This window comes from Aricia agestis, chromosome 5, assembly GCF_905147365.1.
Source record: "Aricia agestis chromosome 5, ilAriAges1.1, whole genome shotgun sequence".
In the NCBI taxonomy this organism is placed as follows: domain Eukaryota; kingdom Metazoa; phylum Arthropoda; class Insecta; order Lepidoptera; family Lycaenidae; genus Aricia; species Aricia agestis.
In genome coordinates, this window is record NC_056410.1 from 19207310 (window position 1) to 19235057 (window position 27748).

Below are 27748 nucleotides of genomic sequence, written 5' to 3' on the forward strand. Positions count from 1 at the left end.
AACATGCCTCTTTTCCATAAATTGTATCAAACTTTCGTTTGTATCGACCCTGAATCACTATAGCCCTTGGCCGACGCACGCGCATGTCAGTCACGGCCAGCCAGTATAACACGCCGGTTGTATATTACCAATTATAATTAATTTGTTGTGAAGTGTACTGGATTAAATAAACAAGGTATTCTTTTCAATCTTATAAATTTCTCCTATAATATAAGCCTCATTAGTTTGTTATCTTTGATAATAGTGTCGTCTATATTTAAATCTAATTAATTACTAAAAAAATTGAATAATATTATTGTAACTAATCGAGTAAACAGCGATACATACAATAATTAGGTTAGGTCAGAGCACAGTATTAAATATTGTCATGACTATTTTGCTTCCAGTTTTACTTATCAATGTGTAGACGTTTTTGATGTTGTGTAGTGTGTACTTGCAAACGCGCCCTTAGGATTTTCCCTTATTAAGGTTAAAGTAAAAAACCGTGTTGGATACGTTTTAGATTGCTTGTTTTCTAACAAGAAATGGAACAGCAAGAATTAGAAAGGGCGTAAGCGACAAAATGGTTTTTGTCGCGTAATTTAAAAACCATAAATATATTTCATATACGCTATGGGCAAATTAAAGTGTATGCTGGAATCAATATATTATGTACAAATTTTGGAAGCTTAAATCACTCTCCTCTGTTGGCAAAATTAGAACCCCTTTTTACAGAGGTCTTTTTGATTGTTTTACTGTTATTTATATCTCCTGTGTACCTTATTGTTTTTATATAATATAATTGATTGTACTGTCAGTTCTTAGTGGAAATTCATTTTAAATACAAATAAAACACAATATTACTTGCAATTTTTCTACTATATTCATTAATTACTACAATTAATTTAACTTAAACACGACTGGTTTCGATATATATCACGATTTATATCGAAACCGGTCGTGTTTTAGTTAAATTTGTAGTAATTAATGAATATAGTCGAAAAAGTGCACGTAATATTGTGTTTATATTTTTGTGTTTATTGTTTTTACTCAATTTTTTTTTAACTTCAAGGTTTGCTGGCAAAGATGTTTTAGAGATAAGCATATGCTTAAACATCTTTGCCAGCAATAATATAAAAGGGGTGGTTTAAATACCCCTTTTAATTTTTTTTATATTGTTATTTTATGTTGTTATTCGTATAAACAAAAAAAAAGAGTATTTTTTTTTGTTTATACGAGGACACGCTGTACTTTATGAGTCTATACTAATTATTCATCTGTGGGCACCGCCGTTGGGTAAATGTTATAAATGGATGTAACTTTATTAATACTAGAGATCGCCCAATGGTCGAAATTCGACCTTATTTGCAACGACATTAGGACTACTACCTATTTTTTGTATGAAATATTGAGTTCATCATAGTTTTTTTCAATTCTTGTCTCTGGGACTCAGATGATCTCAAACTGGCCGTTTAAGCATTGTCTTATAGTATCTAAAATTAAATTAAAAAAAAAACAATAATCCATTTTCAATTTATCAACTTATTGTCAGCAGACTTCAACCATAAATAAAAGATTATAATTCGTATGTATAGGCTTGTCACTCAAAAATTTGTCATTTTTCCTAGTAGTAGTGTCGTAGTGTGTGTAACGTTTTATTTGTTAAAAATATATACGATAAAAGCATAATTTTAAAATAATATTAGCTCGATGCACTCCTTCACCATATAAACTATAACTGTGCGAAATTTCATGCCCCTACGTTTCCCCATTTTTCGTAAAAAGGGTTACAAAGTTTTTCTCTCACGTATTAATATATGTAAGACTGTTTGGAGACCCCAATAAAGAATAAATAAAAATAAATAAGTATTAATGATTGCAGTACTTAATTAATTTATTAATAAATGATAATCATCCCGTTATTGTTTGTACGTGACTTGCTTTTAACTCAATGCTTGTAGAGTTGATATATTATGTTAGTTTACATTATATAAGCTTCTGGACCAATTTTGATAAAATATAATAATATTAATATATAATAACAGACTTAAGACACTGGAAAAGGCCATGAAATAAATATTTTTGCGGCAAAATGTCCCTTTACCATAATATTATGCACGCAAAACGCACGCACGAAACACACGCCGACATTTACCTACAATATCATAAACTACATAATATTAATATGTATTATTATTCCACATTTTAATTTTTTTAGATAAATTTTGAACTGAGATATATAAAATAGGGTTTTGGTGCGATATCGGCAAGGCGGCAAATAAAATTATAAGGGAGATCGCAGACGACAGACTTTTTACGCGATCGAGTCTGCGGCGCCCATACAGTCTGTCGTCTGCGATCTCCCTTACTGTTTGAAACAAAGTGATAAATTGATAATACTTTTTCGTATGTGTCTCTTATATAGAGTACACTGTAAAAGTGCAGCGCTGAAAGAGATACTATTGACTTCTATGTTTCTAGGAGAAATATCCTGACGTCATTTATTTTTCCATAAAAATAAAAAAGTTACTCTTACAGCACTGATACATTTACTGCAGACAGACAGGATGTAAGAAAACTAACTAAGCAGCGCTACTGATAATAATTTAGACTTTAGGGTGTGCACGTGTTCCTTGTAGATTTTGTATGGGGAAACTCATATCGGATTATATGCATTTGAATACTTGCATATGCAAATGCATATAATATAATGAGGCTTTTTAGGCGATAGTGCATATAATGGCATTTTTTTTGTTGATAGTGCATATTTCGGCCATATTATGCCCTCGTAGTCTCCAAACTTGCTATCATAATATTACACACCGAGGCCACGAAACAGAGTTATGATAGTTCAAAATACACTCGATAGGTAAGTACAATATCTTTCTAGAAACAAAATGTTTCTTTGTAGTTGGCCACATCAATTTTGAAAAAAATAAAATTTAATAAAGTGGGTAAGGAACTTCCATGGGCACTAAGATTGTAATCGGAAAGAAGAAAAAAGTCCTGGATTTAATCGAATTATGAAATTGGCGCATTTATTATGAGCAACACCAGAAAACTCTTCCAAAAATAATACATTTTTATAATAAGTGACTTTTGATTGTGCATGTATAATGGAGATCAATGGTTTCCCCACACAAAAGTGAATAAAAAACTCTTTCAGCGCTGTTACTTTTACAGTGAACATTCTACAAGGAACATGTGCACACCCTAAACACTAAAGTAGGTACTATCACTTAGTTTTGTTAAACCTTGTATAAGTATACAAGACACATACATTCACTTTGTTTTGTTATCGCGCGTGGTTTAGGCGTTAACATTTACATCTTAACGCCTAAACCACTAGAGTAAACATTGAGTCTTAAACATAGACTAATAAAGTAAAGTATAAAGAGACAGACAGACAGAAACTTTCTTAGCATGGATTGTGGCAAAACTCAATACAATTGTATATGATATTGAATGTACCGTAACTTCTTGGTGGAAATTCATGTTTCACAGTAATAACATACACTTTTCATGCACTTTTTCCACTTTTATTAATTTATTTTATTACAATTATGTTTCACACGACCGGTTTCGATAAAACCACCTTTGACACCTGATGATGATTTTATCGAAACCGGTCGTGTGAAACATAATTGTAATAAAATAAATTAATAAAAGTGGAAAAAGTGCATGGAAAGTGTATGTTATTACTGTCAATGCAATTGCAGCAATATAAACCGATACTAATATTATAATATTTCAAAGTTACAAGGCTAAGGGTCTGTTTCACCACTGTCTGATAAAGTGCCTAATAGGCTATTCACAACTTTTTTGACAGATTTTCCATACTTGATCTGTCAAGTTAATTGGTGGATAGCCTTATCAGGAAGTGGTGAAACAGGCCATAAGTATAATAAAACATATAAATTATAATCTTATCGACATATTATACTTTGTTTTGTTACAATAAAAATCTTAAGCCCACTTATTCCAAAAATATCATGTAATGCTCTCTTTCACAAAATATACGAATAATGAGAGGAACACAAATATTAAGCCCTGACTGACGCAAGTGGAACTTACAGAGAAAAAGACTCTACACTCACAAAATAAAAATAAAAACTAAAGAGTTATGAATTATGATAAAGCAAGTATTGAGTACTTAGTTGACGTAGATTTGAGTCAGTACCATAAAGAAAATGTTATTATTAGTAGTGGCTACTGCCAACTCATTATAATTAATAAGTGGCCAGTAGTTTTTATAATTTATGCTCCAGAAAAAGCTTAAGAGTAAACAGGATATAATGGGTATTCGTGTTTTTGATCTTCAAATTACTGTTATTATTATAAATTATTATTACTATATTTAATAAAGTTCCAAAATTCTATTGTTTTTCTTTGCATATGAGGCTTCTTATCTTAACCGCCATCGCAATAACCTTCAAATTTCAAGTTTTCGATTGAGTTGTTTGTGTGTTTGAGTGAAAAATATCTCCAACCTGTTTTGGTCGTTTGTGGCCTAAAATATTAAAAATTCGTTGATAAAAAATAATAGCTGTTGCATTATAAACCTGTTAAATTTTATATTTCATTAGGTTTATGTACAAATTTAAAAACAAGTAAGCGTTAATTGTATTGCTTTAATTACAATGCAATAAAATTGTTAAAAATAAAGGAGCATTCCCAAAATATATTCAATAAACTAAATATTCTAAAACTTTACTTTCAATGTGGTGTACTGTATTAAGAAATATATAATGTGAACGAGCAGATTAAGCGCCTGATAAAAATAATGATTTGAAACCCTATAGGCATAGGCAATACTCTAAAGGATCCGGTCAGGCTGACTTCGCAGCCTGCGATTCACAGGTAACCTGACCGGACACACATGTCGGGGTACACAGATACCTATATTCACAAAACGGAAGCCTGGCCCTATAGCCAAGACATTTTATTTATCACTTCTTTAATCACCGATCAAATTATATGGAATTGACATACGCGTTCTATACCTAATATGAAATTGACGTTCGAGTCTTGTAATGTCAATTTCATATATTTTTATCGGCGATTCTATAAACGATAAAGGATGCGTCTTGGCTATAAGGCATTGTCTGGTCGGCCTGCAATCAGTCCGACCGGATAGATCGGCCTCCCCTCTAGAGTAGAACTTTCGTCTATTATTAGAACGTCGATCACTCTTACTTTTCAGACGTATCTTCTAAAATGGCGCCCGATGCAGAGAAAACTCAAGTGAGTTTCCCCAAGCTGAGGTACCCGCCGTTTCGTGACGAGGTGTCCAGGTCCCCTGACCTCTGGCTGAAGGGGAAGCGTATGCACGATGGGGCCGAGGGACTCTGGAGGGTGCACGACAAGCTATACGACCTTACCGACTTCGTGAAATCCCACCCGGGAGGGTCGCAGTGGTTGCTGGTGACGAGGGTGAGTGATATCAGCCTGTAGTCAAGACATTTTCTTTATCGCTTCTTTGTTTCTATAAAGAAGCGATAAAGAAAACATTGACAAGTCGAACTTCAACTTAATTTTAACCAAGTCAACTTCATAATATATTTTGAACGGCGATTCTTCTTGAAAAAAAGGTCTGGGCTAAAAGGCCTGTTTTCTGTTAATAAATAATAATTATAATATTATGATGTTTGAGAGCCTAATACGAAAATTCTCAAAAAAAAAAGAGTTGTAATTTCAGACGGTGAAATCTTATCTTATTTTATATCTTTAAACGAGCTTGTATATATATATATATATATAAGATCACCAACTTACATATATAATTTGAATCTCGGAATCGGCTCCAACGATTTTCATGAAATTTAGTATGTAGGAGGTTTCGGGGGCGATAAATCGATCTAGCTAGGAATAATTTTTAGAAAATGTCATTTTATTCGTGTTTTATCGAATACCGAGCAAAGCTCGGTCAAATAGCTAGTTAAACTTTATTTGAGGGATAAAACATAGGCCGTTTATTGCCGTAAACAACACGATACGATAGACCTTCTTGTGTATAAAATTCTGGAGTCACGTCCAATGAAAAGCATACGGAAAGCTCTTTACAATACAACTTAAACTTGAATAAAAACCAAAATGCTGATTTCTAGAAGTTTAGGTCTATCTACTAATATGATAAATGTAGAAAATTAAGTACCTAATTTAAAATTACAAACACTTTTAACGCTCTTGTGTACCTATTTTTGAATGAAATGTAACACAGTATTTATTTGTATTTTAACGTAAACAACAAAAGTTCCAGTTGTTAACAATCTTGATACTTCACGAAATACCCTTTAAAACTGAGGTGTAAAGTAAACGTTTGTTTTTCAGGGGACGGACATAACGGAGTCGTTCGAAACACACCACTTAAGAGGCATCGCCGAATCCTATTTACCCAAGTACTTCGTGAGGGAAGCAAAAACACCTCGGAATTACCCGTACACGTTTAAAGAGGACGGCTTTTATAAAACTCTGAAAGGAAAGGTCGTCGCTAAATTGAAAGAGATACCGAAAGATACCAGGAGTAAGAGCAACGCTATAATCGACTCTCTGTTTTTGTCTCTGATCGTTTTGACTCCGTTGTCCTGCTGGCTCTGCACAAAGAGTTACTTCTATGGCGCTGTGTCGACTGTCGGAGCGGCGTATGTGCTCTGTATGATGACAGTCAGCGCCCACAACTATTTCCACAGAGCTGACAACTGGCGAATGTATTTGTACAACTTCAGCGGATTCTCTTACAGGTAAGCTTCCAACACTTATAAGTTATAACACTACTAAGCTTTATTGACGAAGTATTTGTTGCATGTATAGTCTACGTTTCAGCGTAGAATTACAATATATTATTGTACATAACTCAGCGCTGTAAAAACGTAACTACACTCTGTATTATATCGATACAGATTACAGTGGGTGGGTAGTCTTCAAATTTATGTAAAGCTTAAGTAAGTAGTACCTATAATAAACTTTAGGTAAGTAGTGGTAAATAACTATTATGTGGGATGTTGAAAATTGCAGATAAATCTTCAAGTTTTAGTTTTTAAATGTTTAATGTTAATAACCTTTCCGTATATTTGTCGGTTTCCCTTTATTTATATTTAAAAATACCATCGTCATCTGCTAGTTTAGTCGGAAAAGTTATTTAAATAATCATACTGTTCTTGAAATAGTTTTATGTCCTGAACAGGTTTAACAAGGTTACAACCATAAAGTTAATATCAACTTTATGGTTACAATATATTATGCGATATCATCACGTTATATATTTTTGGAGGAACAAACTTTTAAGTTGCCTAAAATTAAATTATACTCAAATATTTAATTTTAGGCAACATAAAAGTTAACCATAAAGTTGATATTAACTTTATGGTTGTAACCTGTTCAGGGCATAAAACTATTTCAAGAACAGTATGATTATTTAAATTTAGTTTGTTATTATTTTTAGCAATATTCCGCGAAAACAACTTCCACATTTAAGTAAATGAGTGAGTGTACGCATAGGCATGCGTACAGCACCTCCCTCCTCCCATACTGCCTATGCGTACACTCGCATGCAAGAACTTGCAAATACCACCACCACACAAGCAATAATGTTGGCAAATCCGTGCGAGGCCCCTCACCACCATGCAGGTTGAAAACCTCGACGCGCGTTTCGCCCCAACACACCTGAGGATGCTCCATCCTCAGGATGTAGACTCTATGAACAACGTCCGTTAAGTATGATTATTCTCTTGTGTTTATACATTCATTTCTTTGGACACAAAATTACTGGAATAAAAAATATAACTAAGTAGTTTTTGCCCACGGCTTCATCCGCCTACACACTTATGTCTATTGTGACAGAACACAGTAGCTTTGACAAGCAACTTCATTGTAGCAACTTCTGTACTTTTAGGGTTCCGTAGCCAACAAGAAACCCTTATAGTTTCGGTCTGTCTGTCCATCTGCCCATCTGCACATCTGTCCATCTGTCCGTCTGTCCGTCTGTCCATCTGTCTGTCCCTCTGTCCGTCTGTCTTTCCGCGGTTTTGCTCAGAAAGTATAGGATATAAACCTGTAATTCGGCATGTATGCACTGTATATTAATGATGCCGACAAAATGGTCTATAAAATCTTAAAAAAATATTGATACCTCCCATACACATCAAGCGGGGATCACCCAGCCTTGTGGGGTGTCGTTGGATAGGTTTTTTTTTTATATTACGAGTATTCAAAGATAATTTTCCGATTTAGAGATCCATTTGTACCACCGGTTTTAAAGTGGAAAAATCGTTAAGAGTCCAGTGCCCCCCCCCCCCCCCCCCCTTCTACCAGCTAAACTGTTGCTTCTCGAAAAAGGATAAATTAACTTTTCGATCAAATTCCTTTAAACGTAACTGAGATGATGTTGCTTTTAGTGTAAATCACGTTGTAAATGTACATTCATTGACCATATAAAAATAAACAAAAACTAGCGGTACTACGGAACCCTATATTTAGCGTGGCGCGACACGCATTTGGCCGGTTTTTTTTAGATAAAAAGACAGCTAATTGTATTTTTGCCTTAAGCCATCAAAGTTTAAAATCCATTCGTCAGATTTTTGCAACAGTATATTATATGAAAATGTGATTAAAATTACAAGCTGTCCTTTACAACACGAACAGCAGCACATCATGGCTTCTACGCAACTAGGAAGAATATACTCGTAATATTAAAATCTTGTAAGAAAATAAAATTGTTTATTTCGCTCGCAGCGGTGATAATGACAATGCGAAAGGTGAGGGTTACACATTTTGTTGCTAGAGATCCTTGAGTGAGGTCATATCTAGTACCGAAACTGGTATACTTAATACTTTATAATATTGTAACATACTATGAGTATACAACCATAGAGGAAGTAAATCTGTACTAATATTATAAATGCGAAAGTGTGTCTGTCTGTCTGTTTGTTACCTCTTTACTCTTGAACCACGGAACCGATTTTGATGTTTGGTATGCAGATTTAAGAAGAGTCCACACCACCCTTTTTCCATACAAACGTTGTCCCCTGTTTCCTCTCTGGATAATGCTAGTAGAGTTATATTTTTTTTCCTGAATATCTACGGCCACTAATACAATGTGTCTATGTTTTCATTTTTTTCATAATTTAATTATTAAAAAACCAAAAAAATGGCCAGATTTTCTACTGTGTTCAAACATCCAGAAAACAGATTTGGCTAGATTTTACAAAAAAAAAATAACACATAGGAACACAGCTCAAGCCTTTAAATAATCTTTAATGAAAAAAGTACTTAAATCGGTTCAGTTTTGGAGAAGGAATCAGGGGATAACGCAACGAATCGTTGATTTTCTGCAGTTGTCTCTATCGCGTTCTGCGGTATAGGCTTGAGGTAAGGGAGACAGCTATAGATATTTCACGTACTTTTTTCATTTCTCTAGCCCCTGGTGTATCCTCTTAAAGTCCCGGGAATGGACACAAGATATTTTTTACCCTGAAAAATGTGCCGTTACCGTGGTTAATTTCAGCGCAACGGAGTAGAAGGCATTATCTAGTAGTGATATTATATATATTTTTAATACAGTGATTCACGAGTAAATTCTGAAACAGACCTGCCCCCCGATGCACGATCGTCGGAAAGATCTCACGTGAAAAGATTTCATCTGTCAGTATCACAGCGATTCACAAACTTTCCGTCGCCGAAATGAATCCGAAACCAAAGAGAATAATTGACACTTTTTTTTTTTTTGGCATTTTGGCAATAAGTGCTACGGTATAACATTATATTATAGCCTTGGTTATTTCATCGCTGTCAGTATCAAGATCAAAGATGGGAAAATAATTATTGTACCTCCAAACTTTCCTGCACCTCTTAATTTAATGAACAAAATTTTTAAGACTAAGACTAGTCTTACCATACAAAAAATATATATTTCAGCTGAGTTTTAATCAACGAATGATTTTGAGTATTTCATTGAATATTAAAAATTTGCTACTCATTAAAAAAATTAATACAAAACACTATTTACTATTCAGAATGTAGCCAATACATCAAAGATCTTACCTAATGAAAGACTTCGGTTGTCAAACTCCCATCCGCGGTGAGATCTTCTCGAATCCGTGGCGGAAACTATTTCACTCATACAAAATAAATGTCACTACTGTCAAAATGACAGCAAAATCGGAAAGTATTCACTTGTCATTTGCTTGAAAGTGAAATAGATTCCTACATCGAAAAAATTCCGCGCGGAAACGCTTAGTGAATCACCCTACAGAACATTATAAGAAAATTAAGCGTTTTGGTGGAATTTGTTTTACTTATAACTAATTTACTCTCTATCAGTTGTATTATGCTCGAAGTGTTTATATCCTGAGAATAATAATAATAATAATAATAATAATAATAATAATAATAATAAGGGGGTGAAGCCGGTCCCTCCTAGTTGGTGTCCCCGGGCAACACTTGGGTGCGCCACCCCACTCTCTTCGGGGTGAGGTACTCACGTGGCTGATCATCGGTTCTTTCTTTCTCGTCACTATCTTTTCGTCACCTTTTTATTAATCACTCCTTGTTTTTGCAATTTTTTGTTTTTTTGGTTTGTCTAATTTTCACCCTCCTTTTTCTCTTCTCTACCTATATTTCCTTTTTAGTTAACTCTTCCTATTTTTGTTTTAATATAATAATATAATGAAAAATGCGACTACGTAATAGAAATATATTACCCCAGGCGGGTACCGGCGCGAAAAGCAATGGAGAATCCCGCCCCGGGCCTTCGGGCCCGGGCTGTCCCTCGTATTCTGGGGGGGGCACCGTATCGCATCCTACTGCCCAGTCTAGTACTGCTGCAGAGAATACTAATTTCCAAACAATAAGCAACACATATTCATATCCTTCATCTCCTACCTCATCCGTCAGCTTGTTTCCATCGCTTCACTCTTCACCACAGTCATTCATGCTCAATAACTCATTTTCATCACGATCCACTACATTATCACCATTGTCAGAGGATGTTACACAGGAAGCAATTGCTACTAATCCTGTGCCCATTCCTGACATCAGTCCGTCTACGAGAAATAATTCTGAATACATTAATCCAAATACCGTAGATCATAATACTCTTACACAGCCTCATATCATAAACACTCCAGTAAGAAGTGTTTTGCAGGAAATGCTTCCTCCAACCACTCTCGCTGGAAAAAGTAGACAACGGATGAAATGGACTGATCAAATAAACAAAGAACTTCTCCGTTGCTACTACATTGTAACATCATGCGAAGCCAACCTCACAGCATTCAGACCATCACTCCATAAAAAATTCACAGAATCTTACCCTGAACTAAGACACATATCTGAGCAACGATTAGCAGATCAAATCAGAGTTATACATCGCAATAACAGAATACCAAGTCATGAAAGAGACAAGATAAAAAATACAGTAGCGCATTCGTTCGATTGTTCCAACGACCAGAACAATACAATATGTAGCATAGACACACAGCTTAGCCCCTGCGATATTCTGACAATCTCACATAATGCAACGGACGACCCAACTCTACAGCATTCTACAATTCAACCCACAAATAATAATCAACCCATAATTCTATCAAACTCTTCTGAAACTGTAGAAAATGCAATAATACCACAGACAGACATACTCACAACTGACGCCGATCAAACGCAGAATAACAAAATTAGTCAAGTATTTACAGAAATGTTACTTAATTACGCCGACACAGATCCAACACTCAGACCGGCAATACCAAAAATCCAGATTACACGCAACATAATAAAGACGGTAAATTTACTTAACAAGTTAATAGGAGAACATCTAGAAGCGAAAGAAACACCAGATATAGCGGAAATCCACAGTGCCATTTATTGCGCTGCAATAACAACTACAACTCTACACACTAAACTTAATAACCCCCCTGAAAAAGATATAGCAAATAAAACAAGAGACCCGAAAAATCCAAAATGGCAACTACGAATTGAAAACAGAGTCAAGAAACTACGAAAAGAAATTGGACAGCTTACACAGTACCTTAAAGGAAATCTTAGCCACACAAAACAACGAAAATTAAACCCTAACAATCTCACTGACGATCAAATAGTAGAATTATTAGATACTCTGAAACAAAAACTGCAAGCACAATCAAAAAGACTCCGCCGACTTAAAATCAGTAACTCTAGAAGAACGGATAATTTACTTTTCACTAACAACCAAAAGCTCTTTTACCAAAATTTAAACACTGAAAACATTAAAATCACACAACCGCCTAGTACAGATGCACTTAAGGACTATTGGGAAAACCTATGGTCCAAACCAGCCCATCACAACCTACACGCTTCATGGCTTGATACCGAAATAAGTGAATGTCACAATATTAACCCAATGCCTGAAATTATAATAGATGATAATGATGTCACATACGCCATAAAGAAGACTCTGAACTGGAAAGCACCAGGACCAGATAAAATTCAAAATTATTGGATAAAATATTTTACTTCAACACATCACTACATCGCAAAAGCATTCAATTCAGCCCTCCAGGATCCCAAATTAGTACCGCTATTTATGATGCAAGGAATAACATATCTAAAGCCTAAAGATAAAAATGATACAAAAAATCCGACTAAATACCGTCCAATCACCTGCCTTCCAACTCTTTACAAACTACTTACGTCAATAATCACACAAAAACTAAATACGCACATTACTGATAATAAAATAATCCCTGAAGAACAAAAAGGCTGCGCTAAAGGCTCAATGGGCTGTAAAGAACAACTTATCATCGACGCCCAAATACACAATCAAACTAAAAAAGATCATAAGAACCTTTATTACGCATACATAGATTACCAAAAAGCCTTTGATAGTGTCCCGCATTCTTGGTTGATACATGTCCTACAAATATATAAGATTAATAATACTTTAATTCACTTTTTACAATACATAATGCATAAATGGTCTACTAAACTCAATCTAAGAACAGTCAATACCACCGTCAGTACCTCACCAATTAAAATTAAACGTGGCATTTTCCAAGGCGACTCACTTAGCCCCTTATGGTTTTGCTTAGCTTTAAACCCTCTATCTAAAACTCTGAATAGGTCAAACTTAGGATACATTATAGATAAAGCCAATAAAATCAAAATCACTCACCTTCTTTACATGGACGACATAAAACTGTTCGCACCTGACAGGCAACAACTGGAACACCTATTAAAATTAACGGAAAAATTTAGCGCTGATATTTATATGACATTTGGAACTGATAAATGTAAAATTAATTGCATTCTTAAGGGCAAACATACACATACAGAACCACTCAACTTAGAACTACAAGAAGGAACAATAGACAGCATGCAAGCTAAAGACACATATAAATACCTAGGTTATATACAAAATACAGCTATAGATCATAAAGAAATAAAAAATACTTTAAAAATTAAATACAAACAGAGACTTAATAAAATTTTGAAAACTCAATTGTCAGGCCGAAACAAAATTAAAGCTGTAAATACCTATGCGATCCCTATATTAACATATTCATTTGGAATTATCAGGTGGTCTGACACTGATTTGGAAGCTCTCAACACCGCAACCCGAACCGCTTGTTACAAACACAATATTCACCACATCCATTCAGCAGTTGAAAGATTTACAATAAAGAGGAAGCAGGGAGGGCGTGGCTTTATAGACATAAAAAATCTACATTACACACAAATAGATAACCTCCGAAAATATTTCAAGACAAAAGCTAACACAAGCCCACTCCATAAAGCCATTGTAAGTCTACCTCATTCTGGAACACCGCTACAGTTTAATAATGACCAATTTGACCCTCAAAATAAAATAATTAAAATTGACAACAAAATAGAAAAATGGAAGAGCAAGGCTCTACATGGTAAATTTCCGTACCAGTTAAGCCAGGACCATATCGATCAAGCCGCGTCATTCTGTTGGTTAACTAAGGGCAACATTTATAGTGAAACAGAAGGGTTTTTAATAGCTATACAGGACCAAATTATCAAAACTCGCAATTACTCCAAATTTATCCTCAAAGAATTCGTAGAAACTGATAAGTGTAGATTATGCCACCAAACCACTGAGACAATAGACCATATTACCGGAGGATGCAGTTCATTAGCAAATAAAGAATATACTCACCGTCACGATAACGTAGCCAAACATATACATCAATTAATAGCAATCAAGTTTAACCTTATAGATACACATACACCGTACTACAAATACAAACCATCTAACGTTCTAGAAAATGACTCCGTAAAACTCTACTGGGATCGCGATATCGTCACAGACCGCACCATTCTAAGCAATAGACCAGACATGACCCTCACAATTAAATCTGAAAAAACCACTTACCTTATAGACGTCGCCGTTCCAAACACCAACAACCTGAAACAGAAACACACAGAAAAAATCCAAAAATACATACCGCTTGCAGATGAGATCAAACAAATGTGGCATCAAAACACAGTAAAAATAATCCCGATTGTCATCTCCTCAACCGGTGTTATTCCAAAAACGCTTGCCGCTGCACTTAAATCCCTTGACCTTCACAAAAACACATATATACAGTTACAAAAGTCAATCGTTATAGATACCTGCTCTATAGTCCGCCGCTTCCTTAATTCATCTTCATCCTTCCCTTCAACTCATACCAATTAAACTTTTTTCACACTACATGAACAGGATACTTGGCAATCGCCCGTACCTGCTTCATTCTACCGGTTAAAGCCGAGACAAATCTATTTTAAATAATAATAATAATAATGATTTATTTTCTCACCACAAGATTCAATTACATAATTAACTTACGCCCGTTCCCAATATTTGATCTATCTCTGGTTTTGCCCTACTAGAGATAGGAATAGCTCACATTAGACATTTAGAGACATATATTTTATGTCAATTGTGAGCTATGCCTATCTCTAGTAGGGCAAAACCAGAGATAGATCAAATATTGGGAACCGCCGTTAGACTATAATATAACAATCTTAGGTTGTTGTGGGAGACTGGTGCCTAAACTGGGCGTGAGCCTGTATTTCATTACAACAGGCCTTAATCCCAAATATACACTTTACACAGTCTTGGTTACATTAGTGCGGTTACAGAACGACATCTTGGTAACTGGTGAAGTCGGGTTAGTGAGTGTGTGTGTGTGTATGAGTGTGTGTGTATGTGCCTGTGTGTGTGTTTGTGTGTTAGTGTGTTAGTGTGTGTGTGTGTGTGTGTGTGTGTGTGTGTGTGTGTGTGTGTGTGTGAGTGTGAGTGTGTGTGTGTGAGTGTGCGTGTGTTTGGTATACTATTCTGGTATTGCAATTAATTTTTCAGTGGTCTCGTAATTCAGATTTATAAGCCAATTTGTTACTCTACTTTTGCAGACAGATAGAATACAATATGACTATAATTATAAACTTTTTAACTAGGAAGGACCATGATTTGCCACATTTGATGACTCACAGAAAACATTGTAATTGCCTTTTTTGTTCGATGCTGTGTTGTGAAGTGCTGAATCTAATATCTTAAAGTCACTATGGATCTTAAAATATAATATTCGAAATATGATAAGGATGACGGTTACAATATTTCAAGCTCAAGAATTTTTATTAACAAGCGCTTGAAGTATTTCAATAAGAAATACTAAGGAATTCAAATATTTTTGTAATTAAGCTACCCCAAAATTTTCCAATAGGAAAAACTAATGTAATTAAATAAGTACGTCATTTTAAAACATCAGCTAAGAAATCCGATAAACATTTTTTTTATTTATGATAATGAATGTACTCACTGTAACTTCTTGATGGAAATTCATGATTCACAGTATAAACACTTTTGTTGCACTGATTCCACATTATTATAATTTCTTACAATTTTAATGTTTTAAGCGAGCGATTTTGTAATGTTTATAAGAATTAATATAAAACAATAAAGTGCTAGAAAAAAGTTTATAATATTTTGGTGTAAATGTTGCCACAACAATGTTCCAAAATTAAATTACTAAAATCGCGAAGCGACATCTATACTTTCTAATCGTCTCTCATGTGATTTTCTACAATGCCATACAAAGACAAGCAAATCTAAATATTATAAACTAGCTGACCCGGCAAACATTGTTTTGCCGTATAAATTATTTCTAGAGTAGTAACGATATAAAAAGTAGATAAAAACCTCTACCATTCGTTACCATTCGTTAGGCCTGAGGGCCTAACGAATGTACTATCAGAGAAGTTGAATCCTAGGCAGATTAGGGACCTACATAGTTGGGTCGAGTTACGTCAATCTCAGCCGACAGATCACAATTGAATCGACATGATCGGAGACCAAATGACGTTGATCTGTCAACTGCCTAGGAATCAATTTCCTTGATGGTAAATACAGATTTGGAGTAGTTCGCGCACAAACACTGTGACATGAGAATTTTATATATATAAAATTCTCGTGTCATAGTGTGTATTATTATCTAGATAAAAATGAATTTTGTTGGTCTTGCTAAAATTCGAAATCGCCTGAACCGATTTAGCTAATTTTAGTCTAGAAATATTCGTGGAAGTCCATAGAAGGTTTAATATGTCAGATGGGAAGTGATTCGAAGTTCACCGGTTCATCTAGTCTTGTATAGTTACTATAAACTAATACACAGTAAGTAGATAAAAAGACACCTGCGAATCCATTGCCCCAAAATTGGTTTATTGCACGGGAACCATTTATTTTTACAGGATAAAAAGTATTCTATATCCTTTCACGGGACTATAAGTTTGGGCGTGAAGAGGTAACAGAGAGACAGACTGACACACTTTCGCATTTATAATTATCCATAGTCCATATTTTAGGAAGGATATAAACTACAAACTGTCTCGAGTTCAGTTTATACGTCTCTGTAAATTGGCTAGACCATCGCACTTTTACTGAGGTCTTAAGCTCCTTATAAGCTTCTTGGGCGCTCTTATTACGATCGGCGAAAGCTTCTGTAAAATGAAAACATTAAAAATACGTTTAATACTTTCATAAAAGCTTTAAAAAGCTGGCTTCGTTACAAGCTACAAGATCAACGTCAGAATTCGTTTTTTGTTTATTAATATCTTCTGCAGTGAACATCTTATTATACAAGTGATTACAGTCAGAGACGTGCTCAAAATGATTGTAAAAACCATAATATGACGTAATAAATGTGCAGACTGCAGTACTTTTTATGATTTCTTCTTATAAAAAAGGCAAACGTAAATCCGTTGTAAAACAAAATGATGATGTAGGTATTATACTCGTAGGACGTACCTTATGGTCGATATAGTAATAGAATCTTTAGGATTTTAAAGAAAAATCAACAAATTAAGTGATGCTTTAAAAAGATTATAGTTATGGTGTATAGTGTAGTAAACTATTTTTAAAGCATCACTTAATTTGTTGACTTTTCTTTCAAATCCTAAAGATTCTATTACGAGTACTATATCGACCATAAAGTACGCCGTACGAGTATAATAATTAATAAGCATAATATTATATGAGAGTACTCTATCACATACATAATATTATGTTGAGTATGTTAAAAGTTTAAGGAAACTAAATTCAGCAGGTACCTAAATCCAAAACTCAGCCTAGGACTTCGTTACTTAAATCAACATATTGTACTGAAGCAAACCCTTGTTTGAAAGTAAGTATACAAATTAATTATTTTTTGCTGACGGCCGCTGCCTGCCCGTTTAAGGAGTGAGCCCATTGAGACGGGCCGTGCCGGGGCTCATCGCAAAAATCCGCCTCCATACAATTGGTATGGAAGTGGATGCGCTTATCGCACACTGTGTCGGGGCGCAGCGGATTTCCGTCAATGCGACAAGGCCCGACAAACTCGCTGCGCCCCGGCAATAGTGTGACCACACTTCACATAGATTTCAACTTTTTGGTAGATTTGAGGTCAAATGAATGACGATTTAGTAGTCCAAAATTTTTTGTAAATTTTAATAGAATATCGATATTATAATATAACAAATAATATAAAAAATTAAAGTGCATAATGAAGACATTGATTAATAAAGGTACATTTTCTAAAATACGGTCTAGTAGATTTTAGTACAATATAGCAATGTTTTTGATATATCGAGTCACGAATGATTTAAGAGTGGAGCTATCCAAAGTACTCAAAATCCGTCATTGCGATGCGGCCCGGCCCGGCAATAGTGTGCTATAGCGCATATTGCACTGCGCTGAGCCCCGATCCGCCCCGGCAAGCCCCGGCACGCGCCGACAAAGTGAGCGCGAACCTTTAATGAGCAACTCCAAAAAAGTTCTCCTCAAAGGCTCTCAATCCTTAAAGTGTATTCAAATAATGAGGTTTCTTCGAGCAAATGAGCAATTCTTAATTGTCATTAAACACAAACTTTTAAGCTTAGGCCCACTCGCGCTAATCATTTGTCTTTCTTTAATGAAAGAATCAAAGAGATAACAATATAGTTGATACAAGTATAACTGTGGTCCAAAAATTAATACGGCATTCCAACTAAAATGTTGAAACAATTTCATTGGTTTCGTTTTACGCGATTTTAAATGCATAAAATACAATTTTAACTTGACCTCGATAGTTTAAAAAATCCGCTTTTTATATAGAATCAGCTTAATTGCAAGGTCTCCAGCAGGTAAAAGGAATAAAACACGCCATATAACTAAAATTTTTAAATGCATACATATAAACTTTAACTATAAGTACCTACTTAGTACATAGTAAATTTCAAAATATAAGAATGGATCTTAAAGAATTTTTCCTTAAACTCATTTCATATGACATCCAACTAATTATACTCAATAAAAATGAATTAAATTACTTAATTATATCCCTTGAGAATGCCTGACGTTTGTTTAGTACCAAGGCTACTTTAATAACAGAATTATAATTTACGTGTAGGTACCTAAAATTCCTTCCTGGACGATTATGAATATGAATTAATTAATTCATATTCATAATCGTCCAGGAAGGAATTGTAGGAAAATATCAAAATTTATATTATTATGATTTATTAATATTTGTTGAAAGTATAATATTAATATTATACTTTCAGCAAATATTAATAAATCATAATAATATCATTATGTCATCATTAAAGATGGTTTGTGTGAATCGCCATGACTAGACACAACTGAAGATATGATGTGGGAGAGCCATGCTTCGGCACGAATTGGCCGGCTCGACCGGAGAAATACCACGGGCTCACAGAAAACCGATGTGAAACAGCGTTTACGCTGTGTTTCGCCGAGTCAGTGAGTTTACCGGAGGCCCAATCCTCTACCCCTTTCCCTTCCCTACCCTCCCCTATTACTCTATTCCCTCTTAAAAGGCCGGCAACGCACCTGCAGCTCTTCTGATGCTGCTAGTGTCCATGGGCAACAGAAGTTGCTTTCCATCAGGTGACCGATTTGCTCGTTGGCCCACTTATTTCATAAAAAAAAATATGAGTGGATGAAATGAACTAACATTTTGTACCTAACATAAGTCAATTACTCATCTCTTCCCTTGTAAATTGATCAAACCTTGTAACTTACCTACTTCATCATCTGGCTAATATATTTGGCTACACATTAAATCCACATTTTTTTATAAATAAAAAAATGTGGATTTAATGTGTAGCCAGAATTGAAGCCTCCGATTATGCAAAAGACGGCAATTTTAAAACTGTTACTTACCTGCTTCTAACGTCTTAAATTTTTTTCATATTTCCAGTGAATGGAGAGTGAGCCATGCCATGTCTCATCACCTCTACACCAACACAGCTCACGACCTGGAGTTGAGTATGTTGGAGCCCTTCCTCCAGTACCTGCCGAAACCAGACAAACCGTTCTGGGCACAGCTAGCGGCTATCTACTTCCCAGTCATATACCTCTTCGCTTCTTTGGGGTTATTCGCAAAATTGTAAGTACTAGAGATCGCCCAATGGTCGAAATTCGACCTTAAACCTTCTTTTGGCTACCCGTTTAAGGTACTGACTATTTCAGATTTAATAAAAAAAACAACAATCAATTTTTAATTTGACAATAGACTTCAACCATAAACAAAGGAGTATAAATTCGTGTGTATAGGCTTGTCAGTCAAAACATGGTAGTGTGCGCGTTGTAGTGTGTGTAATGTTTATTTATCAAAATTATGTATGATAAAAGCATAATTTTAAAACAATATTCTTTTCCATATTATAAACTACAAATGTGCAAAATTTCATGCTCCTACTATTCCGCATTTTTCGTAAAAAGGGTTCCAAAGTTTTTCGCACGCGTATTAGATTATTTATTCCGTACAGCAAATAATTATAATAACTATACGAACAATTAGAAGAATAAGCAACAGTTTTCTATTGATGTATTGTTTTTAATTAATTATTTTCAAGAAGAAATGTGACTATGACCGTCCCACTTTAACACCTGATTTTCCTTTTGCCATATTCATCTACCAATTCTTACAGCAAGTTAATATAACTACTTAAGTTTAACTCTAGTAGTTAGTTCTCTACTACTACTACCTACTTAATTTGTGCAGTTACCATGTTTGACAGATAATTGCTAGTTTGTAATAATGGTTTTGCTCCGTCTTAGTCATCTTGTTGTCTATACTTTACACATGAATAATAAAAAAATAAAAATTGTTTTATTTCCGAATAGATTTGTAACAAATACTTTCAGAACGTTGATGCTAATGATGCCTACCAATTGCGGAAAATTAGAAAATCTTAAATCTCTGCAACTTAATGCGGTCTCAACATACCAATAATTGTATGTTGAAGTAATAATTATTGTATGGAAACTTCAAACTACATTTATATAGGTACCTCAAAAGACTCAGTCAAAAGATATCACTGCAAAATTAATATTTTTATACGTCAGCATTAAATTTACGGTGATTAGATAATATTTCTACTTTGAAAAGAAAACAGAAAAAAGTAATAATTTTATTTTAAACAAGATTTAGTACGAGCAAAATCGACCATACCATAACATAACTGCTTTGCGAAGACTTAAAATTATAACGTTACAATAATATTATTATTGTTTACTACACCTCGTATGATTCTTATCAATATTATCAATATTATTTATTACATTGCTAACAATACAATAAATAAAACTGGTTATAGATTTGTCGTCATAACATCCAATTCGTGGGTTCTTAGGTAACCAAAATAATCTAAAAACACTCCAATGTCAACCGGGTCAGACAGTGTTTTAATGGCTAGTGTAGTTTTTAATGATACCGAGAAAAAAAACTTTTTACTATAAATATTTCAAATTGTGTAACATAATACTTTTATGACTTTCTTACTGCTTTGAGTAGGTACCTTACTTGTTTTATCCCTCTCAAGCAAACAGGTTGTTATTATTAAAAGTTTTTACCCAAATACCCTTGAAGAAAAGTTATGCTTCATTCAATGAATATTTGTTTATTTCTTGGGTATTATTGATTATTCGGATTACACCTTGAGAGGCATCATTAGATTAGTGAGGATCATTAAAACTCAAAAGTTCATTGCAATCTAGTATTTGTTTTTAGCGAAGAAATTATTTTTGAGGCCGACGCGATCTTGTTAACTATAGTTTTGTTTTCATTTCAGACTCGTGGCAAGTATCTTCAGATTGGATGGCAAAGAGTTTGCGTTGGACACCCTGATACCTTTCACGCTGCCCGTTTGGATGTGGCTAGCCAGCGGCATATATTTTCCATGGGCTGTAGTTATATGGCTAGCTATGGTATTGATGAGCAGTTTGGCTTTCATGGTCTTCGGTCTGACAGCTGGTCATCATGGACATACGACTTTTTTCGAGGGTGATATACCCAGGTAAATATTTTTTATTACTATTTTTTTAAGAAACCCTTAATGAAACTAACTCATAGCCCATAGGACAGATTCACTATTTAACTTCGCTTACATGAATGCGATAGAATAAAAATAGGTAACCCACACAGATTCTAGAAGCAAAATGACCAAATTCCTTTGACGATCCATAGTTTTTCACTTCTACAGATTAAACCCTTCCTACAATGACCATGCTAGGCATATAACATAGATATTATATTATTCGTATGGCAGTGTCTTTTATAATAATAACAATTTTATAACCCCCAACTCTAACAACCTAGACCTGTTTTTGTCAGCCCCGACTCTCACAACCCAGATCTGCTTTTCCGTATAGAAGTATACAGCTTCACCTAAATTCGGTATCTCACCAGCTATTCCGAATTCGCCGGATTTGCGTTTAATTTACGCAATTGTGTATTATTTCCGCACAAACGTGTCGCTCGTTTGCATAAACCGACGCACTGCCACTGTGTAATCAGTTTTAGAATTATTGCTGTACCGTTCCCACTTCCCCGGTTAGCTTTTGAATTCCTGTGTAGTTTGTATAAGATAAATTGATACAAAGTCTTTGCTTGATGAACGAGTAAAGTTCGAGAATCCAAACTAATATTGTAAATGCGAAAGTGTGTTTTTCCGTCTGTCGATCATGAAAATACGTTGGGCATGAAGAGGTAATGCTATCCATGCCTAAAACACTGGACCGACTTTGCTAAAATTTGGCATGGAAATACTTTAAGTCCCGGGAAATGAGATACTTTTTGTCCAGGAAAGAATACGGTTTTCGCGAAATAAACGAATTTTGGCGCAACCGAAATGCGGGCGTCATCTAGTATCTTTATATAGGTAATCGAGAGTTTTCTACCTATAATGCTAAGTACTCACATACGGTTTTGCTCGATCGAGCAATAACGTCGAGCAAAACCCGCGGCTCTGGATTTCGTCCACACATACCGCATTGCTCGATAGTTTTATTCTAAATCGATATATTTAATTCCATCAAGCTGGCTCGGCTCGGCTGCTATATCGGTTTGATGTCCTTAATAAATGTTCAAACCAAATATTGCGTAGTATAATCGATTTCAAAGTGCCAATTAAATGTTACTTCCTTCTTAAACGAAAAGTAGATTGCTTCTCTTCATCGTATGAGGTAAACGCTTTGATGTATAAGACGATGTAAATCATCCTTATTATTTCTTCTTTTTTCGAGAAAAGGTAACAAGAAAATAATAATTGCACATGAATTTGAAATATAAAAACTTTATTCTAAGTAATAAAATGCTTTAGAGAAAATGTAGCAAAAATATGTTATTACACATGGATGAAACCATATTACATTATACTCTCTAATTGAATTGCTAGAAAAATATAAAAATAAAAAGATGAGTAAAAATAAAAAAAATGAGGCCGTGGGTTTACTTCCCACGTCATTGGAACGACACTATAAGTTATTTCTATGTTTGGTGAGGATAATAATTACAATTTCCATTAATCAGAGCCATGCTTCGGCACGAATGGGCCGGCTCGACCGGATAAATACCACGTTCTCACAGACAACCGGCGTGAAACAGCGCTTGCGCTGTGTTTCGCCGAGTGAGTGAGTTTACCGGAGGCCCAATCCCCTAACCCCTACCCCATTCCCTTCCCTACCCTCAACTATTCCCTTCCCTTCCCTTCCCTATCCTCCCCTATTACCCTATTCCCTCTTAAAAGGTCGGCAACGCACTTGCAGCTCTTCTGATGCTGCGAGTGTCCATGGGCGACGGAAGTTGCTTTCCATCAGGTGACCCGTTTGCTCGTTTGCCCCCTTATTTCATAAAAAAAAAAAAAATTACGTTGCACCTCCATCGTGGGTATCGCAGACACAATAGATTTTCAATTGTTATACGGCAGCCGGCTGCCGCTTGGGGATTGATAGGTTAATATTGATACACGCGTCTAATGGCCATGTAAGAAGTAAGGGTATGTGCCTGATCTCTTGCTAGTCGTGTCCGTTCGACCGGATTACGAGAATAAAAAAGAGAGTACCTGTGAATTAATATTCATATTCAATCCGGAAACCGACTAGTTTTATTTTGCCGACCTCTGTGGCACAGTTGGTGGGTTGTTGGTAGCTCAAGCCGGGGGTCGCGGATTCGAATGACCGCCGACGGAACAAAAAGTTTTCAAAGTTCCTGGGTCATGGATGTGTATTAAATATGTGTATAATATAATAAAAATCTTAAATATACCTATGTATAGTATAAAAATATTAAATATATTTCCGTTGTCTGGTACCCGTAACACAAGTCCTTCAGAGTTCCGAACTTAGCACGGGGCCAGACCGACGTGATGTGAAGCGTCCATATATATTATTACTATTATTATTATGTTGTAAACAATTCGACTCTCGGCTATTAGCCGGATAAAAGATTCAGGTACGGGCTGATGCCAAGTAACCTGATTCATAAACAGAGTTATGATTGTGATTAGGTGAAAGATGACGACGGGTTAAGAAATCGACGAACTATTATTATAGAGCATGTATCAAAGACAATGGCTTAGCTTATTATTAAATAAATAAAATAAAAATAACTTTATTAAACATGTGAAAGGGACAGAACACAGCCAGAGTTAAATAACAATAAAACAAGGAATTCAAGTAAATTGACATGACGCATACAACATTTAACTACCTACTTAAAATTAAACTCGGCTATGGCTGTGCAATGCACACACCGCATGTTTAAAGGGGTAATCCACTCAGGCATCGACCGCGGCAAGCCGTGGCGCCTGATCCTCCGTGGCCCCCTGTCAGTCTGTGATCCCACAAACGGCACTCTCTTATAACTTATAAGTATATCTTGTAAACATAACAACAAACACATACATGAAATATAAACACTGGACAAATATTTACAATGGACAGATAAAAGCGGCAATTTTCCCACGGTCTAATATTATTGTTATTATTATTATTTATAGAACTTAAACATAGTCCGATTAAACTGGCAACCCACCTGATGTTGCGAGTGTCCATGGGCGACGGTAGTTGCTTTCCATCAGGTGATCCGTTTGCTCGTTTGCCCCCTTATTTCACAAAAAAAAATAAGGGCCTGTTTCACTACTCTGATAAGTGCCGGATAGGCAATCCACAACTTATCTAACAGATACTCCATACTCAATCTGTCAAAAAAGTTGTGGATACCCCATCCGGTACTTATCAGGAATTAGTGGTGAAACAGGCCCTATGTACTAGTTTGGCTAAGGAGTACCTTAGACTTTATAGTTTTAAATATACTAATAAAATGAATTAATCAAAATCATAAAATTTCAGCAATGAAGAACTCGACTGGGGTGTCCATCAGATCCACACGATCGTGGACAACATCGACCACAGCAGCAGCCACTTCAAGAGCCTCACCCGCTTCGGCAGCCATTCCCTCCACCATCTCTTTCCCACTTTAGATCATGGGGAACTCCAGTACCTCTACCCCATGGTGATAGAGCACTGCAAAAAGTTCGAGACGGAACTACGAATGTCGACGTTCTTCAAAGCGTTGATTAGCCAGAGCAAACAGCTGACGAGGAAACGACCGCACGATTTTAGGCAGTATTTTGCTAGTTTTAAGTAGACACAAAGACTTTGGTGAAGCTTTAAACGTTGTATCAATGAGGGTTTTCGATATTTTGCCAATAGTGACAGACCAAACCAAAAGAGCTCCGTGGACACAGAGGGTGGTGGTTCTGAAATTTGATAAGAATTTTTGACACTTTCCACCACATAAGATTCTGTATCAATCGGCAGGGCAATTATACTATATATTTTGATTTTTGAGATAGCAATGCAAGAGGCGTGACATTTTAAAATTTTTTCCTGCATCATTGCTGCCTTTTTATGTCAAACATGACAGATGTCATTGAATTAAAAACCGTCATTTATACGACGCCAATGGGCTACAGGTTATTGTATAGGCTACAGGGTACAAACGTGTATGAAACCTTCATTTGAGCTGAGGCTCCAATTTTTATATGGAGGCCCCTAATGTCTCGCTACGCCACTGTGGGATAAGTGTAAGTCACGGTTCAAAGGGGTAATTTTGTGTCTAAAAAATATTTAGCACAATACATGCACAAATTAAAGCTTTAAAATTAATGAAAATAATTTTAATTTTTGAATAGGTTTTTGGACATTTCGTCCAAAAGTGTTATTTTTAAGGAACCTTACTACAACATGGCTGTGGGTATTTTGATGTTATAACGATTTATGTGTGTAATAAAATAATGATAAATATTACAGAGTTTATGGATTTTTTTTAGCTAAATTCCAGCATCCACTTACCCATATAATGCTAGGTATACAATGCAAATACTAATAAACTTTAGTTGTACTTACTACAGCACCTGACTTGCATGCATGTTGCCTCTCTAGCAAAAAAGTTTTTTGTAAATACCAGTAATTTTCCACTATTTTGACTGCAAAATGCTTTTAGTACTGATTAGCCGTAAATAGCTTATCTATTGTATTAGCTGATAATCGAAATAGGCTATTATAAACCAAATTAATATTATTAGAACAAAAGGCAGGGCTAGCCCACAGGCTGTAGTGTGCGGTCGCCTCGCCGAGCAGACAATATAATGTTATTAACTTGTACTACAATAACACATATTGCATCATCATCACTACCTGCAGTGTCAGCATGTGGGTCCATCAGAAGCTGTAGGAGAGAGAACGGAAAAGGCGAAATATTTTTCCATACCATAAAAAAGTCGAATCTTATAAAAGGTTGAAAAGCACTGCTCACCAAAGAAATGGTACTTTTATGGCCTAATTATATGGTTATGGACGTATGGCTCTGGAGTCACAACCGAGACATAAAAATATGTTTCTGAAAATAATATGACAAAAACGCATTACATAACTATTCCTATTGAAAATTCGCATGAAAGACTGACAATGAATCAGATTTCTCCAAGTGGCTTCAGGTAAAGCAAGTTAATTTGGAGGTTAGAACATTTCATATAGCTATTATCGAAAAACTTTTTACAGTAATGATAAAAGCTACAAGAATTAAGGTCGTAACTAGAAAATTGTGAAGAAAATCTAGAAAATTCTTAGAGAACTAGACCCGGAACGACGGCTTCTGTTAGCGTCCATCAGGAAATCATTGAAGCGCTATTGTTACGTCTTGTACCCTGTGGAAATAAAAGCTATTTCCTAGAAAAAATGTAGTAACAATTTGTAGTCTGTTACTATTATCACCCATAAATATAACTAATTGCATCATTTACCTAAAATTTTTTAGACTAGAATAAATGAATAACGACAGTTTTATTTATGGGATATGTCCATATAACAATCAGCTAAAGCGTGTTTTAATCACGCGCGTGGAGCACATCTTGTTTTAAACTAAAGGCTGGCTGCATACACACGTTTTCCGCATTCGATTTCTTAATGTGGAATTATGATTTGGAATTCCGTGAGACTAGCGCAAGCGTTCGTTTTTTTCACGCACGAAAACGCCGGCGTTTTCGTCGTATCTAATACTATGTTGTTATGGGCTCGTCCTTTTTTCTAAAATCATTATCCTTATCAGATAATTACTTTGATCATCGTATCGGATTCCCACTTCTGAGGTAGCTTAGATTCCAGCATGAATCTATCATACAATAATTTTACTGGGTGCAATCATCTCCAACCAAAACCATGACGTAGATCATAACCAAATTAAATAAACACTTAGTGGAGAATACATCTAAGAATAAAATGGTAAGGCAATTCAGACTCCAAACCAATGATATTCTATGTTACTAACGTAACTAGATTGGAAGTTTACGGTAGCAACGCGTTGCCACTTCGAAGATGCCTGCAGGCATATCTCACATACATAATGACATAACGAATATATGACTTGACAGTGTCTTTTGAACAAAAAAGTGGTTACGCATTTCTGAGAATCTT

The 27748-nt window shown here is 35.3% G+C and overlaps 1 protein-coding gene across 1 annotated transcript; it reads left to right on the forward strand.

Moving 5' to 3' along the window:
* The first annotated feature begins 80 nt into the window (after positions 1–80).
* Positions 81–26070, forward strand: LOC121727234 (cytochrome b5-related protein-like). The gene is made up of 6 exons (XM_042114950.1): positions 81–175; positions 5183–5412; positions 6310–6719; positions 19689–19877; positions 21565–21789; positions 25124–26070. The coding sequence occupies exons 2-6, from the start codon at positions 5197–5199 to the stop codon at positions 25419–25421; spliced, it is 1338 nt and encodes a 445-aa protein (XP_041970884.1). The 5' UTR covers positions 81–175; positions 5183–5196; the 3' UTR covers positions 25422–26070.
* The last annotated feature ends 1678 nt before the right edge of the window (positions 26071–27748 follow it).